This window comes from Episyrphus balteatus, chromosome 3, assembly GCF_945859705.1.
Source record: "Episyrphus balteatus chromosome 3, idEpiBalt1.1, whole genome shotgun sequence".
Lineage (NCBI taxonomy): Eukaryota > Metazoa > Arthropoda > Insecta > Diptera > Syrphidae > Episyrphus > Episyrphus balteatus.
The window spans coordinates 69,548,777-69,567,053 of NC_079136.1; the positions used below are offsets into that span (position 1 = coordinate 69,548,777).

General features: G+C 32.2%; 2 protein-coding genes across 2 annotated transcripts; one reads left to right on the top strand and one right to left on the bottom strand.

Annotated features, from left to right (window-relative positions):
* Positions 1-5,440: 5,440 nt before the first annotated feature.
* LOC129916791 (glutamate receptor ionotropic, kainate 2-like) lies at positions 5,441-11,794 on the bottom strand. The gene is made up of 15 exons (XM_055996929.1): positions 11,605-11,794; positions 10,035-10,198; positions 9,749-9,971; positions 9,482-9,672; positions 9,228-9,423; positions 9,013-9,170; positions 8,724-8,945; positions 8,458-8,664; positions 7,091-7,175; positions 6,748-7,024; positions 6,492-6,693; positions 6,211-6,433; positions 6,036-6,151; positions 5,772-5,921; positions 5,441-5,714 (listed from the first exon to the last, which is right to left on the bottom strand). Exons 1-15 carry the CDS (start codon positions 11,684-11,686, stop codon positions 5,451-5,453), a joined length of 2,760 nt encoding a protein of 919 aa, XP_055852904.1. The 5' UTR covers positions 11,687-11,794; the 3' UTR covers positions 5,441-5,450.
* Positions 11,795-14,720: 2,926 nt separating this feature from the next.
* On the top strand, positions 14,721-17,683 carry LOC129916792 (uncharacterized). The gene is made up of 5 exons (XM_055996930.1): positions 14,721-14,984; positions 15,047-15,187; positions 15,243-15,373; positions 15,435-15,627; positions 15,691-17,683. Exons 1-5 carry the CDS (start codon positions 14,812-14,814, stop codon positions 17,633-17,635), a joined length of 2,583 nt encoding a protein of 860 aa, XP_055852905.1. The 5' UTR covers positions 14,721-14,811; the 3' UTR covers positions 17,636-17,683.
* The last annotated feature ends 594 nt before the right edge of the window (positions 17,684-18,277 follow it).

An 18,277-nucleotide genomic window follows, 5' to 3' on the forward strand; every position in this document is an offset into this window, starting at 1 on the left:
AAATTTTTTAAAAATATAAAATGTTTTTATATTTTTTTTTAACTTTGACCTCGAATATCTTTAGAATGGTTAGATTAATGAAAAAAGTTAATAAGACCTTTTTTGTGGAGCAATCAATTTCCAACAGGAATATGTCTTGCGCGTTTGATCATTATAATTTTTCAATTTGTTACAAAATTAAGAACAAAAAACGAATTTTTAAAGATTTTCTCGATTTTTGGACCTCAAATATCTATTCAACGGTTAGATAAACGAAAAAAGTGTATAAGGCCTTTTTTGTAGAGCGTTCAATTTCCTACAAGAATATGAAAAGAAATTTGCTAAAAAGTCAATTAATAAAAAAATTATTTTTTTTTTAGTAGAAGCTTGATGTAAAAATGGAAAATTGCAAAGCGGAGGACCTTCCCATTAATATAAAGAGCTCATATTTGGTGTGTATATTCTAGAGGGGTCTAGCAATCGATTTTTCGGAGTACCAAATCAAAAAAAAAAATTTCGATTTTTTTGACCCACCCTATTGACCACTCTTGCTTTACTTACCAATATTATTGAAATGCAACCCTATTTCTTCAAGCACATGAGACTGGTCTTCGCACCAAAATGCAGAATGGGTCCAGCCTATGATCGCTCGGGATGCTTACACATGCGAACCCTAGTTCGTCGAATCAGTCAGTAAAGATGGACAATCACTGATGGTACAGACTAGCCATACTCAACCTTTAATAAATTTTACTAATGAAGCCTTCGGTTATTTCTTTGAAAGGTTTTATATATTTTTAGGAGATAATACTGGCATCTTACAAAATAAAACTATATTCAAAATTGAAAGTGATAAAAAAAACACTCCTTGAAAAAAATAATTCTTTTTTAAGTATTTCCTTTTTTAAAACATTTGGCAACCATAAACTGGCTTTTGATAAACTAAGACTCTAGAGCAAAGGTAAGTACAATAAGGACAAACAATTTTTGGTTAGGGTTAACAAATAAATCCAAGTTACGCGTCAGGACATAGTCTAGCCATAACCAGGTAAGGAAAGGATATGGAGATGGCCGATGGCCCACAAAGGTTGGTAGATGATTTTCTTCTCTTTGAAAAGTAGGTATTATATTAAGTTTTCACACATACATTTTGGTGTTGTATTTTTAGGTTAAGGCCGATTCTTTTTTCATAGCAACAAATATTATTATTTAATTTTGCTCTTAAGAATCATAGGCATGAGAGCTTTTTCTATATTTTCTTAAAAGAAAGTAGAAGGAGTCCTTTATCGTCCCCTTTCTGCGTTAACTATGTGACTACAAGGGCGCCTGTAATCAGGGATGAGAATGCTAAGCCCGAAAAGTGAAGCATTTTGCCCAAAAAAACGAAGTAGATTTGTAAAAAGTGTAGCAGATAATGAAAAAAAAAAAAAATATACAAACAAAACAAATTTATTTTCATTTTATTTAAAACATAAACATAAACATAAACATACATTGACTAGAAAGTCTCACAAATTCATAAATTAGGTACATATATTAATTAAATAGTACATACTATGTAGGTACATTTTTGCATTGACATAAATAGGAACATTCTGTTTTAAATTAAATTAGATTCTCCTCCAAGGGAAACATAACACAAATTCATAAAATATTATAAAGTATATGAATATGATAAGGATTTTAATCGGTTTTTAATACATAGCCCTCCTGAACATATTTAAACTTTGAAAAATATTGCAATAACTTCTTGGGAGGTTCAAAATCTTCCAGCCCAGCCACAAACTCTCTTATTAATAAAAGGGAAGAAGCGGTACTTATGTCTAGTCTATTTCTTTTTTTTGTTTTGACGTTATTGAAATCTGAAAATCGTCTTTCGGCTGCTGCACTGCTATGCGGTAAACTAGCTAGTGTAAGCATATAGTCGGGCAACACCCTAAAAATATCTTCTTCTAATATATTTTTCTGAGATTGCAAACGCGTCCAAAACTCAACAACATCTTCGTCGTCGTTCATTTTTATACTTTTAGTAACCATAAGCGTTCTAAATTCGGAGTTCAGAGTTTCTATGTTTGTTACATTATTATCAAAATAAGGAAATTCATTCAAAAGTGGAAGGATTGTCGGATATGTTTCAGTTTGTATTACTTTTGGATCCAAAAGTTCTAACAATTCTAACTTTTTGTCAGTTAAATCAAAACGAAGTTTCAATTGATCGCACAATTCAACATAAAATGAAACTAAATACATTTTTGTCTGAAATAAATCTACCTCCGTGTCCGTATCTTGATTCTTGATTAACTCTTCCTCATACAAAGCTGACTTTAACCCAAAAAACATTTGTTTTAAATCTAAATAATTGGATTTTTCTTTATAATTCACGAATTGTATTGAAGATTCATCGAGTAGTTCTGCCCTCACAAAGTTTGATAAGACGGTTTTAAAGACCATGAGCACACGTTTCCGCAAAATGTGTATCTGTGTCTTTTCAGACTGAAAAGCTTTATTAAAATTGTTAATAATTTCCAAAATATAGGACAAAAATAACAGTGAAAATTTAATTTCTGGATTATTTAAATTGCTTAAAATTTTTTCAGCTTTTGAAATCGTTTGTGTTTTACCTTTTTTTTCAAAAACTATTAGATGGAAATAGTTAATGAGCGCAAACCATTGTTCTAAAATGCGGTCAACAGCCATTTGGAGCTCCAACCACCTAGTCTTACTTAGACGTAAAATTTTATGTATCTCAAGGTTAAATGCTTCTTGAAATTCACAAAATTCAGTTTGTCGTTTAGAACTGTGAGCAAAATAAAAATAAACATCTTGTAAGAATGTCTCAATTTGATATTCAATTTTCTTTATTGCGGCTGATGCACATAAATGCAGCGAATGACAGGCACAGCCTAAATAAAATATATCTTTTTTTAATGCCTGAAGTCGAGTTTTCACCCCCGTTAGCTCTCCCCTCATCACAGACGCGTTGTCTGTGGCCAGGCCGATAAGATTTTCTAAAGGTATCTTATTTGCGTTTAAAAAACTAATAATTTCATTAAAAATAGTTTCAGCATTGGACTGCTTCAGTCTTATATAAGTTAAAAGTTTATCAACTATATTAGATGTACTTTCATCATAATACCGAACTAATACTACTAAACATGTTTGCGTTGAAATATCTGTGGTTTCATCACAAATAATTGAAAATTTTCTTTTTTTTAATATCGAACAAGTTTCTTGTAAAACAAAAGGAGCGATCACCTGTTTTATCATTGACTGTGTTTTGTATCTTCCACATTTTATTATTTGAACGTGTTGTTCACTGCACACGGATTTCAATAATGAAGGCAACGTTTCCATTATACAAAGCGGAAGAGAATTTTTTGCCATATAAAACACACATTTGAGTTCACATATTAATTTTTTCGTGGATGTGCTACTCTCGAAGTTTTTGGTGATAACATTGCGGATATCGAATGTTATTTTATCATCTTCAAGTCGTTTTTTGTGAAGCGGAGACGACAAATGGCGGTCAAAGAGAGTAACATTATTGGATAATGTTTTTTTGCATAATTTGCAATATGCTAAACCCAATTCACTTTTGAGCCATGGGCGACCAATTTCCCAGGATGATTTATATTTTTGGGGATATTTGGTTTTACTGGGACCTTCTTCAGGAGTAGGTAACTTTGTAGATTGTGGCGTATGTGATGACGACGACGACGGTGGTGGCAATGGTGATGGTGGTGTTGGTGGTGGCAATGGTGACGGTGGTGGTGGCAATGTTGACGGTGGCGGTGGCGGTGGTGGCAATGATGTTTGTGACGAAGGTTGTGAAGTTTGTTTTGCTGTTGCTGCTGGTTGCGCTTGGGAAGGTTCATTTCTTTAAGTAAAAAGTTTTGAAGAATTTATTTTGATAAAATTATTTTTTTCTTTCATACTTACTTTTTTTTTTGTTTAATGAGATATTTTTCCATTTTTGAGCTGTTGCAAATTTCACATCGCATCTACTTCATTTATTGTGCATTGTGTTTGTGCGTTATGGATGAAATGCGATAGATATATATGCCGTTGAACAGTAGTACATGTATCTATTATCTTTTCTCACAATAAATGTCAGAAAAAATAAAGGCATAACCACAATAAATGTAGTAGATTTTCGCGATGAATGCATTCAGATCTTGAAATTTACTTTTTCGGTTAACAAAAAATGAATCAATACAACACATCTTAAATGAAATTTTGTGCGTTAGAAAAAATTTTAAAACGAAGTAGAAATAAGTTGCTACGTAGCAGATACATAATAATAAATAAATGAAGTAGATCTGCTACATATGAAGCAAATACTCATCTCTGCCTGTAATTCAGTTTCCAACTAAGCCCGTTAGGAATATTAAAAGTTTCACTAATAGGGAAAAACATTTTCCGCTAAAATATTTTTTTTTTCTTCACCAAAATTTAAGAAAGAAAAGAGCTGTCGTGTCGGTTTCCTCGCATATGATCTGAGAAAGTGTTCAAAAGTTTGCCGAAGGTGAACAAAATTTCACCCGAAACACTCAATAATGGAAAAGCGAAATTTGATTAGGCCTGTGAAATGGGTCATACGAATTATTTTAACTTCAGTATGCATAAAATGGGAAAAAGGGAGTATACACAATGTGTAGGTATATTATACAGCTTGGTTCTCAGACATTTAGAAGCTTCACTTTGTTAATGTGGAATATAACTTACTTTTTCGAATTTGACATAGGAAAGTGAGATTAGACCAATTTTTAAAAGTTGGTCCTTTTTTTCTTGTTTGTACTTTAAGACAGCAAAGTTCAGTTTCACTAACCATGCCGAAGATTGTCAACAAGAGTTGTGTTCACCGAGTATTTTTCTAGATCAGAACAGGACCGCGAGAAACGTCAGAACAAGTTAGAACAGCCATTTAAATGTCAGTTGTCAAAATAAATAGTTTTATCTATTTGTTTGTGTTTTTACTGCGGTAAAATAAATTAAAAATTGTTTTTAGTTATAAAAACCACGAACACCCGAGAAATATTAGCATAATTAAATCAAAACAAAAAATGACAGCTTTGATTTTGACACTTCTAACGAATCTGTTCTAACCTGATCTGACTTAAATGCAAAAATAGAAAATCCTGTTCTAAACTGTTCTAGTTTTGTCAATGAACAGCAAACTAGAACAGTTCAGCACAGAAAAAAACTCAATGAACAGCAAAAAGCTGTTTTTTTCTGCCTAGAACAGTCCAGCACAGCGTCAGTGAACACAACTAAGGTTGAGGCCCGCTATTACCTTTACTGAAATACTTACGAATTTTGCTCTTCCTTCCAATGTTTTTCTGAGCGTATTGTTTGGAAGCTTTTCTTGGTAAAAAATCCACTGCTTGAGTTCAAAATTATATATACATATTTTTTAAAGCCTTATGTATTTATTAATAAAAACAAATTTAGATATAAAATATCAATAAAAGTTAAATATTTATTTGATTATTTTGGTGGTGGTGATGGTGGTTTTTCTCATATTCACTATGATAATTATTATCTATTTTACTATCATTCCAATCTGTAGGAATAGAATCCAGGCTGATTGATGATCTTTTCGATTTGAAGCCGGAACTAGACCTCGAAAATGTGCTGGAGCTTCTGCTACTTTTAGGATATTTAACTGCCTTAGTATTTCCTGAACATTGCATAACAAAATGATATTCCTCGAGAAATACTTTTTTGAATGGCACCTTAAAAAAAAAGTGTTTGTGAAATATTTTTTTAATTTAAAGTTGGTATATTCAAACCTTATTATCTCTTGCTCTGAAATAAATACTCAAAATCCATTCGCAAACTCCAATTAAACTTGCAAGGATGCAACCGACAAAGAGGACGAAAAATACACCTCCCAAATTTGGCATTCCTAATTCGTTTGCTTGACTGCTTCCATCATCTTCCTGTAAAATGTTAATTTTTTTTCAAAATGAATTTGCTTAAAATAGTTTAAAATGCAAAATATAAAAAATCTTTATCCTTTTTAATCTTAATAAGCTCAGTAATAAAATATTTACCGCACATGCTCCTCCTCCGCGTTTTTCTTTCCACCATTTTGTTTTCATTTTCGCGAGGACACCTTGTTCTTGTAATTCCAAAATAGCTAGACTTAGGACATCTCTATAGGGGCTATCTGCAAAAACCAGGATCCAGTTAAATATTTCAAACCAAGTATTTAAATTGTGTATTAACTTTTGCGCATAGCAATTCCATAGCCCTTTTCATCCAGCAATTGTCCAACTTGAGCTAGGGTACACTTTCGTTCCACAACGTACTCAATTGTGGTAGATTCCATAAAGAAGGCATAGTTTTCATTCTCAACACGCTCCACTCCTTCGTTGTTGGTTGTGGTCATGTATTCTGGATTCTCTTTCATGAATTCATAGATTTTTTCGTAAGTAGGATAATTTGCTTCCTGTTTATGGCAAAAAAGAAGCTTGATTAATTTCTTTTCATTCGTAATATGAACTTACTTGAAAAAAAGTAAAAGTACTTCCGCCCTTTTTGGCTCCATATTTAACATTTCCTTTACCTGCTGCAAGATCCTCGGCACTTTCAATCGGAGAACTGACTGATTCAACAGTCAAAAAGGCAGCCAAATTAGCTGTATACGAAGAAACTAGAATTATTGTGAAGAACCACCAAACTGATCCAACTATTCTTGTCGATATTCCTCTTAAAAAATATTATTTAATAAGATTAAACAATACATTTGTCAAAAATATGTACTTTGGTGCAATTTCTGATCCCTGTTGAAATAAAGCCCCAACGGAAAACCATAATGAATTTGCAAAGCTAAATTGATTTGTTAATTCTGTTGGCTCTTCAATACATGGAAAAGGATTATCCCATTCAGCAGCAGATAATCGTCCTAGAACAAAAAGACTAACTGAAACTCCAAAATATGCTAATCCTAGCAATAGCCACACTTCTCCCGAAAATGGCAACATGAAGGAAAAAAGTTTGGGAGGCTCTGTAACCGGTTTTTTGTATAAAATTGCAATTCCTAGGGAAGAAATAAAGTTGTATTAAAATCATTGAGTAACTTATTCTTCTTGTAAATTGCTATTACCTAAATTCATGAAGGGAATAGTAAAATCAACAGCACTTTCACGATCAGATGTCATAGTAAGATCTGTAATGCCCAAGTCAGCCCGCTGCAAAATTACAAAATAATGTATTCAATTTTCAATAAGAAGCGATTTGTTTCAAACTTGACGATTCTCTAAGTACAGGTAAAATTGTACATAAAATCAAGAAAATGATGAAATTCAGAAATAGTACCACAAAAACTGGGAAAAAATTGTTACACCAATGAAAATTTGTAAAAATGTTTCATTTATAACAGAAACCAAGAACCCAAAAAGTCTATACAAATATTTTAGGTTAAAGGGTTTAGTTTTTGGGAAATAGCGAAAATCCGCGATAAGTCCGATAAAATCAATGGTATAAAAGGTCCCTACTAACAATTTTGCTTCTATAATGCTTTACAGAAGCAACAATTGCATCTGTAAAGCTTTATAGAACCAAAATTGTTTGTCGGAGTACCCTTACGAAATTCATAAAATATGTTCTCTTTCCCATGGGAATTACGAATAAAAGAAATCTATAAAATTTTTTCGTGTGAAAGGGTGTTTTTTAGGTGTAGAGAAAATATTTGTAGATATATTTGAAAAAGTGTGTAATACTAGAGTAATATTACCTATTGAAATTCAGCAATTATGTTACTTTTAAGAAAATAAACAAGAATGTTAAGTGTCTATACAAAATATCATAGTTAAAAGTGTGTTTTTTTGAGAGAAAACAAAAATGATGGGTCACCCTAATGAAATTTGGTAAAAACATTGATTTTGGGATAGAAAGCAAGAATAAAGAGTTTTCATAATTAAAAAGTTTAGGTGAAAGGGTGTTTTTTCGAAGAGACAGAAAAATCTGTAATTGGTCCCAAAAAGCCAAATATTTTTTGAACCGTTATTAGGTATTGGTATCTGCCATAGAACGGGTTTTTGATTCCGGACTCTCTCATAAACAACTTTATCAATTTCAACCAAATTTTGTATACAAAAACTTTAAAGCAGCCTTAATGTTAAAACTAAGAAATAATTTCAAAATATTTGTTTTTGGATTTAAAAAAAAGGTAATTTTTTTTTTTTGGATATTAATTACTTAATACCATATTAAAATTTTTTTCGAAAATTTTTATTTAATAAAAACTATAAAAAAAAAACTATTCCTACGATTTTCAAAAAAAATCCAAAAATTCTCTGTTCACGAACCACTTATTTAAGTGGATCGTGATAGAAGGTTCTTACATTGTTAAAATTAAAGAAAAATAATTTTCGAAAAAAAAAGAACTACTTGATCTTTGGTTGCACTAGTTCTATTTGTTTAGTTAAATATTAATAAAATTATATTTATCTTTTGTGTTATTTAACTTACACCTTCTATAATTTCCAAAATCATTCCATTCCACTTTCCAGTTACAGGATCCAATGAACCATATTTATTGTCTTCTTGTAATCTAAATTTAAAGTTAAATCCAAGTTTTTTCCCCAATTCTGCAATAAGATCAATACCAAATCCTTCATATTGATCATTTCCTTCCAATTTGGCTGGTGTTTCCTTGAGCATGCCATAGGGATCCGTCTGAAGTAACATTTTCTTGAATTTATTAATTTCTGTAGGTATTAGATTGATTCACTTACCAATGCAGTTATTACAACAAAAGTTTTATTAACCAAAGAACGTTGATCGACTTCAAGTGCTTGAGGGGGTGGCTTACGATTCATTGAAAAACCTTCTTGTGAAGACCATGTGCCTATCTTTGACAATCCCGAAGATGTCAATTCAATAGTTTCAAGTTGGAAATCAGTGCGAAGGCCTTCATTGTCGAATTTAAGTTCACCGGATATTCCTGATATTGAAAGCTGGAAGAAAAAATGTTCAAGTGAAAACTCTCAAAAACGGTGAACGAATAAACATAAGTACTCTTACCGACTTCATGTAATTTATTAAAGTGTATCCCTTATCCCAGCTACTATCATCATTGCAATTCAATTGCACAGGCCGAAAATTGACATACTTTAAAGTTTCCACTAATAATTGTACTCCGTCATAGACCAACGCCATATTTACATTCAGGGGACAGGATACTTTGTAAACAATTTATAAATTTTTCAAATAATAACGGTTCTAGTGAATTTGCTTACTATTTTGTGAGGAACTCTGTTCACTGTTATCAATCGATTTTAGAATTTCAATGACACGCTGATTTTCCGGCGAAACCAATCGAAAGCCTGTTATATTAACATCACTATGCTGATAGGGTTCCAGGTCAATAGTTTGTAAATCAAGGTTTCCAACAACATAGCGATATTCATCATTCATTAGGCCAACTTGTTGCAACTAAGATAAAAATCGATTAGATTGATATCAGTCAGAATTCAATATTGTACCGAAGTACCTGGCTGAAGAGTTCAGGAAGAGTTTCAATGGAACCAACAACTACAATCGAAAAGTCATCAGACCTTTTTACCCTTCGCAGGACATTGCGATAGTTCCCATTGATATCTAACTCATAGCGACGTAGTGTAACAACTGGACCACTCGTTCCATATAGTTTAAGTAATTCATTTACAACTGACAAATATTCACCTAAAATTTAAGAACAAAAAAACTATCTTTGAGTTTAATTGTTTTTGGTCGACTTTTTTTTTTGCTATGTGCATACCAGTTTCATAGAGAATTGTAAATCCTTGCCAGCCAAGCGTTGTAACTAAGTCACGTAAAGCTACAGCTAACTGATTTGGATGGGGATGCAAATTGATGGTGGGCAATTGTGCGGAAAAATCCCAGTGGGTATCCATAAATGGCATTTCCTTGGCATCACAAATGCTCATGGCATGTGCGGCTGGTAATGTTGTGGATGGTCCAAAAACCGCAATTACACTTGACTGTATATGGGACTACGTGTTTTTAATTGGATTTAGACACTTTTTTTTTGTTTTTGTACATACTCGGAGCATTTTACAAAGCTTTTTTGATGTTTCAAAAGCATTTCCAGGAGTAATAGCAGCGCTAACGGCAGTTAGTTGAATTACTTCACTGCTTTCATTGGCATCGTCAATTGCTTTTTGGAATACCTTTTCTATGTCAGGGTTTGTGGACTCGTAAATAAGTCCTTGAAAAAAAAAGAATAAGTGATATATTAAAGGTGATTCAAAACATCAGATTGGGTAATCATAAACTTTTCTGTATAGTAACGGGTCTCAGAAGCTTACATTAAAAATTTGTTTTTGGCGTTTTTTTTTTCAAAAAAAAAAACTGTCCGAAAAGTAGGCCTGGGGTCAAATCACGGCACTCGATTACGATCGATAACGTTTTGACTTTTGCTGTCTCTATTTAATCAGTAAAAAAGATAGGACAAATAGCAGCCATACGTTAACAAACGTATGCCCTGATTTGACCCCTGATTAGCTATCGTTTATTTACTGAATAAAAGACTAATACGGCTTCTAAGGACATAAAAACTTTTATTTATATGTATAAACTGTTTAGGAAAGATTGAATCAGGCATGATTTCAAAAAGCTTTAAAGATTCTCAAATTTTAAGACGATTATCATAATTTTGATCATCATTTTAAAAATTACAGAATGACCCAAGAAATATGAACCCATCCCGGTTTTGTATTGTTCCATTTCGATGGCCAACTTAATGCTGGTGCTTTCGCATTTGTTTGTACCAGGCCTGCCTTTCTTCTTACTTCGCGGTCGTATGGGAGGGAACGTTGTATGATATTGCCTCTTTGGCGGGCAGGATCTCTCCTTTAAACATGGCAATACCAACTGAGTCGGTCGTATTCTTTTTTATGGTCGCTATGCAATATTGTGTATACGATAGCTAAAAAATCCCTGAAATGGACTTTTTGGTAACTAAGTAACCAAACACTAAAAAATGAAAATATAATAATAATATAATATAATATACCTATGGATCTAAATTTCACATATTTGTTAAAAAAATTAATGCCGTAAACAATGCAACAATTGATTGACCTCACTCATAGGAATTATTTTGAGTCTAAAGTTTTTTTTTGCCTCCAAGGAAAATTTTGAAATAATCCTGGGTAGGATAAGTTAAGTACGCTTGATTCCAGGAAAACAGAAAAGAAATTGACTCTTGTTACTTCACTTGTTGTTCAGAACAGAACCTGAGACTCGATATTCGATTTTCATTTGGAATAAAGGCATTTGTCGTGATTTCATTTCCGGTAATTTCCGGTGTAATTGTCTGTGATTTTAATTAAGAATTTAAAGGTGTTCTATGTGTCTATATTTTATTACATACATAGTTCCGTTATTTAGATTAAAGTTTTGGTTTGTTTTTGTTAAGTTATGTATAATGATAATGAAACAACGTAATATCGAAATGACATAGTTAACTTAAATCAGCAATTCCTTCGGTATCGATTATGAAACAAAAGCGATTTTATAATTTTTTTTTTTCTAAACTAAATATTTTTCATTAATATTATACGATTATTTTATTTAGGTAATATCAATTAATATTGGTAGATTTATACAAACCAATGCTTGTTTTTTCTGCATCGATACGCTGACTTATAATCGATATTGCAAATATCAAAAAAATTGAATGCCATTCTAGCATCGTCACTGATTTATTTTATATATTTCTTTTTCAGTTTTATTTTTGTATAATTAACTTGACTTTTACTTTGCAAAATACTGAGTGTATATTCCTTTAACACTGCTCGTGCTGAAATTCGGTTAAAAACTAAAATAAAATCCAAAAATACCGAAATTGATGTTTGTCATCAGTTCGATAGATATACAAAGATTGCCTTGCTTCTGTTTCTGTGTTATATTTGAGGGTGTTTTTCGCGAACTTGTTCTATGCGTAAATAGTAAAATAGTGCAATGACCTGAGGGCGTCGTCTGTGGGAGGAAATTGCAGTCACTTTCTCATCAACTGTATCTATTCTCATCTTCATGTCATGCATAGAGATTCTGTTTTTTGTTTAGATTGCAGAAAGAAAACAAAATACACAAGTACAATATTAAGTCGCATGTATACCTACTTGTTGACTTGGATGCGCTGGCGCTGATAGAAAATTATTTATGTGTTTATCAATTCGGAAGCAATTGATCTTTTCATCTTCTAAACTTAAAATATTCTAAAAAAAAGGTTTCAAATGATACATACTTTACTGACGATGACGAAAAAATAATTCAAGGACGGTATGGGTCATAAATAACACAACCACATATAGTTTGTGGTCGCTGAAACAGAATCCGAAGTCTGTTTTTCCCCATCACGTCAGGTTTTCGAGATAACCTCAAAAAATGTCACAATCTGGATGTGCGAATATGTTATTGATATAGTTTTTGGGTCGATAAATCCAGATTCGAAGTCAATTTTTCCCTATCTTGTCAGGCCTCCGAGATATCCTCAAAAAAATGCCAAACCCAAATACAAAAGTTCTTATCTGTTGGTGCGAATATGTCGTATGTTTTTTGGATCGCTAAAACCGAATCCGAAGTCTATTTTGCTGTATCACGTCAGGTTTTTGAGATACCCTCAAAAATGTCAGATTAGAACTTTTTCTTTTTTTGGTTTTGACATTTTTTTGAGGATATTTCGAAAGCTTAAAAAAAATGGCCTCATTGGTCAACATATAACTATTTCACATGACAATAAACTTTAACCTCAAAAATGTCAGATTAGAACTCTTTCGTTTTTTGGTTTTGACATTTTTTGAGGATATTTCGAAAGCTTAAAAAAAATGGCCTCATAAGTCAGAACAATTAACTATTTCACAAGACAATAAACTTTAACCCTTTTGGGGTGCCACCTAGCATAAAAATAAAAATCTGATAAAATAAGCTGATTTTTTTTTATTACTTAGAAACACTTTTTCCACTTAGGAACTTGATTCAAAAATAACGAACGCCCTAATGTACATATGTATATGTAGTGTAAAATTTGGATCAAAATTACAAAGACATCTCCTTAAAAGGTTTTGAACTCCAAACGAAGTTTGCTATTTAATTTCTTGACTAAAAAATCTTAACTTCCTACTATATCGAAATTATTGTTGGAAATGATGATTTAACCAGTCAAATTCTTAAAATTCTAAAAATAATAGAGAAAGAAAATAATAGAGCATCTATTATTATATTGTTTATATTTGAATTTATAAGTAAAATTAAATCAACTGGAAAAAAAAAATAGAATTCAAAAAATTTGAAAAATATGTACATTATGTATGTATGACAAAATTGTTTGATAAACTTGATAATTTCAACAAAAAATAAAAAAAAAATTAGAACATATTTTAAACTATATTTTAAAGTAAAATAACTTCGAAACGCGTAGGTTTATCAAAAAATTACATGCGAGCTTTTTTGTAGAGCGTTCACTTTTACATGAAAATAATTTGGCCTAGCCTCATTGATGAAACATTTTTGAATAAATCTAATACCAACTAAAACCAAAATTTTAATCATCTTTTTATCCAAAAATATTGTTTTTTTTTCTTATATTAACCCTCTATCGGCACACGGGTGCGAATTTGGTAGGACAAAAAGAAAAAAATTACGATTTTTCAAAAAAGTGGTCACAAAAAAGTCTGTTTATAAGGGTGAAAATATTTTTTTTTCGGAATTGTGAATACAATATTCGAATTCCTCGAAATATTCTACATCAATTTCATACTTGATTCTCTATAAAATATTGTGACCGAAAAAAGTTCTAGCGACATGAAAAAGTATAAACCAAATTCGCACCCGTGTGCCTATCACGTCACAAAAACTAAGAGGTGTGCCTAAAGAGGGTTAAAACTATGTATATAAATGCATTGATATCAGTTTTTTTTTAAATTGAAAAAGTCGTCCAGAAACTTTGATTAAACAAAAACGGTTCTTTGGCAAAAACCGATAGTTTTGATTTTCACAAAAAAAAAACTGTTTTCATCAAAAGAAAGACCGTAACTAAGAACCAACACTTGATTTTTTTTTAAACAAAGTTTAAGCCGTTTTTGAGAAAAATAACTTTTTCTTAAATTGGAATATGACAGCTACCGTTATCCCTTTATGATTGGTCCGAAAGATTCATCTCTTTGGGCTGTAGTTGGGATTGCAGGACCCATTTCTATATCATCGTAATATGAAGTATAATTATGACTACTATCTTAACTTTTTTCTTACGAATGCATAACTTGAAACTTGACTAAATCGCAAGAAAAAATATTTTTTTAGGTGCTGGAGCCTCATCAATATAATAATCAAATAAATAAAAAGTGTATTGAGTTTTCCATACCTACCATAGGTAACCAACCTTCAACTTGATAGAAATTTACAAGTAATTTCTAGTTCATTGAAACTAATATTCAATACCCAACAAAAACAATTCATAAATTACATAATAAACATTTTTTTTTACATATCAAAAATAAACATTATTCTTGCCATTGAAAATGTAAAAAAAAAAATGTGCTTCGTTGGTCAGAATTATCACCAACTTGAAGTTATTCTTTTAATTCAATGCGAATCTTCTTCCGCATTGAAACCTATAGCAATGAAAATTCATGGCTCTTACATTAGGGCCATTCTCTCTAGCATTGGTAAGAAATGTTAATTGTTGCATTTTTCAGATCATATATTAAGTGGTTGCAACTCGAGAACTTATCATCAGTTAGTTTGAGTTTGTTGCAATTGCAATAGCTCTTTTTTTAATTTAATTTATTTTATTTATTTAATTTATAAACAAAAAAAATGACAAGTCACTTTGGTGTGGCAATTTTCTGCCTCCTGTCGGTATCAGTTGTACTTGCTGATATTTTGGTCAACGTAAATGTTAACAAACCTGTTCATGATGTTAGTGAACAATTTGTTAGTTTCTCCATTGCTCCTGAATTGCTTTATGGAACTCTCGATGGAACAAATAAGTTCGAATTTAAAAAAAATATTCTCTATGGGATCAAGAATCTAACTGTTTAACTTTTCCTAGAAAAACTCTAACAGACATGGCAGCTTTATTGGGACCATCGTTTATCAAAATGACTGGTGATTATTTCTTCCCAACTGACATTAAGAGCACTCTTAAAAATCCAACTCAAACCATTTGGAGTGGATTCAATAGATGGACTCGGTAAGTCTTTTTCCTCTCAAGACATTGATCAGAATTATGATAAACCTCTTTAAAGGGCTATGAACTGGACAATGGTTGTCCCAGTACAGTACACTCCTCAATCCTGGGATCCAATCGATGCCTTGAGAGTATTGAACATATCAAATATCATTGGAATTGATAACTGCGTCTGGCAGTTGGGACTTGGTAAATTGAAAACCCTCTTTCAGTTTCAAACCTTGGTGTCCTAACCACTTTTCTTTGTTAGATTTTGGAGCTTCTCGAGCCTCTGACTACGTTGCTGATCTTCAAACTCTCGATACAATGGTTGACACATTCCGTCCCTATGTCAAGGAATGGAAAGTAATTGGTGCTGACATTACAGCTGGAAGCAGTGCTGAGGAAACTAAGCGTTACATCGATATGTCTAGCGATGTTAATTCAGCTTTTGGATGGAATCAGTAAGTTCTTATAAGAAACTTTTCCAAATCCAACTTTTCTAATAACTCATTTTATCACTTTAGACCAGCTGGATATCACGTTGAAGAGAACGTTAACGGTTATATCTATGACAAAGATCTCTCTCTAAAAGCAATGATGGAGAAAAAAGTTCCAGTTTGGCTAAGTCTGCCACCCAAAGGACTTATCAATCATCAAACTACTAATGGCTATGCAGGAATTGAAGTATCCGAAGCAATTCGTTGGGCTCAGACTCTGGGTGATGCAGCAAGTTCTGGATTTTCAGCAGTTTTTAAGCCTTTAACCGAAGAAGATGTTAGTTCACCAACTTATGGTTTCTTTGTAAGTGCTTTGTTCAAGAAGATCATGGGTAATCGCGTATTTGCCGCAAAGCCTGTTAAAAGATACACCTACTCATCAAAGATCTACTCTCATTGTGCTAATGGTATTTCTGGAGGTATTGCCTTCATGGGTGTCAATACTGAAGATTATGCTGTCAAGATTTCTGCCAAACCTTCAGCTAAATTTACTGGCTCCGAAGTTTGGCAGTTCATCTTAACCTCAAAGAAGGGAGTTATGTATTTGAATAATGACATTTTGACACTTAATTCTACCTTTGATCCTTTGGTTAAGATCAAGCATCCCAACAAGCCTCTTGCTATGAATCTTCCACCTATGTCTGTTGGCTTTTGGGTACTTCCTCTTGCCAATCATGAAGATTGCCAATTTACTGAGCTACTCACAAATCAAGACACTCAATGGGAGAATCGACACAGGAGACAAACTTCTTCGGACCGACTTTTGAAGAAACTTATTTTGGAGACTTCATTCACTGATCAAATGAAAAATCGTCGTCGTCGTGATACTACCAATGTCCTCAACAAAGAATCAGCTGCTAGCAATGGAAATGTAGTCGCAAGACAGAGGAGATTTATCTTACAGGAGACTCCAGGGGCAAATCCTGCACCACAAAAGGTCAGTCCACAGGTGGCAGCACAGGAAAGAAATCTAAAGAAGAGGGAAAATGTCCATCAGTTGCTCAAGTCACTTGTTCTTAACCCTCTCCTGACTAACCCATTGATACCTTCTCCATTACTTCCAAAAGTAGATTGGACTGCTTCTAAACGTACCCGACGTGCAGCTGATTTCTTGAGCACAATGTTCCCTAAGAGTACTCTAAAGGCTTCCACACGTCGTCAACCAGCACCTAAAGTAGAAGTTCAAGATGAGGCTAGTATTTTCAAGACCACAGTTGCTCAAATGGTTATGCCTGAAGGTGATGTACATTTCGATTATATTACTGATTCAAATGGTGAAGAAATCAGCACCAAGGAAAGTCGGGAAGAATTTGCAGAAGAAGAAAAAGTACCTAAGCTACCAAATAGGGAACTTCCCTCTGAATTCTATGAAGCTATTGATCATGGAAAGTACATTCCAAGAGCTTTTCAATACAAACCAATTGTAAAACCAGAAGTTTCAGATGTATCAGATATTTCAGGCCAAACTAAATACATTACCAGAAATCAGTTGGAAAATCAATCGCAAGAAGAACAGGTGAAAAATGAGAATACCAAGACCTATAAAAATGATGCTGGTGAACAATCAACCTTTTCGAAACTACCATTTGCACCTGAATTCCCAATGACACCATATCCAATATTGCGAAGTGCTGATAATGCTAGAAAGTTTTTCTATAAACCAATTGAAAGTGATGCTTTAAGAGAATATTTGAGTTCAGTTCAACCTGAATGGGAATTAACTCAAAGAACTAAAAGGTCAATTGGTTCTGGTAAATATTCGTACAAAACAATGAAGGATAACTTAATCAATCAAAATGAATATGTTGAACCTTTAACGTACAATAATCCACAAGTGAGTGAGACAATTCTTGAAGAGTCTGTTTTGGGAGCAGAAGCACGTGCAGCTGGTGAAAACGTCAAGAGTAAGGTTTCTAAAATTTTGGGTGTTGTGAAGACTCATTTAAGTGATTTCTTTAGTACATTTTTATAAACAAAGCGAATAACAATTGTACATTAAGGTTGATTTAAAAATTAAAAAAAAAAAAAAAATGTAAAAAAAATCCGTTAACTGTTTTTGAAAAAAAAAAAAAAAATATTTTTTGTTTGGTTTTAAGCAAAGTTTATTAATAAATAAAAAAATATAATATTTAAAAAAATGTTTTCCTTTAATTTTCGAATTGGTTAACCACTACCTTCCAAAATATTCATTGCAACTTGAAAATCTAGCTCAGTATTGTGTACCATTCTCAATTAATATTAAATTATACGATATAGAATTAGTGGGAAATCAAAAATTGACTGATCTTTCGAATTGCAGAAACCCACCTTTTGTCTGTCATCTCGAATTTGAATCTGTTAAATATCTTGGTTTCTATTGATTCTCAAACAAATTAAAAGACAAAAAATGTAAAAAAAAAACATAATGTTTTAGAGTCAAAAACCCGTTTTTGAACTAGACTCTTTTTATCGAAAATTGAATTTTTTTAAAATTTGTTCAAGGTTTTTCAAAGTTGTTTCTAAGAACGTTCCAAGTGTTTGTACCTTTTAGTTTTAAATTTAGAATGTCTACTCTCCTTTTTTCGATTTTTTAGAGTTTTAATACTTTTTCAACTTTTTACTAGCTTTTCGAAAA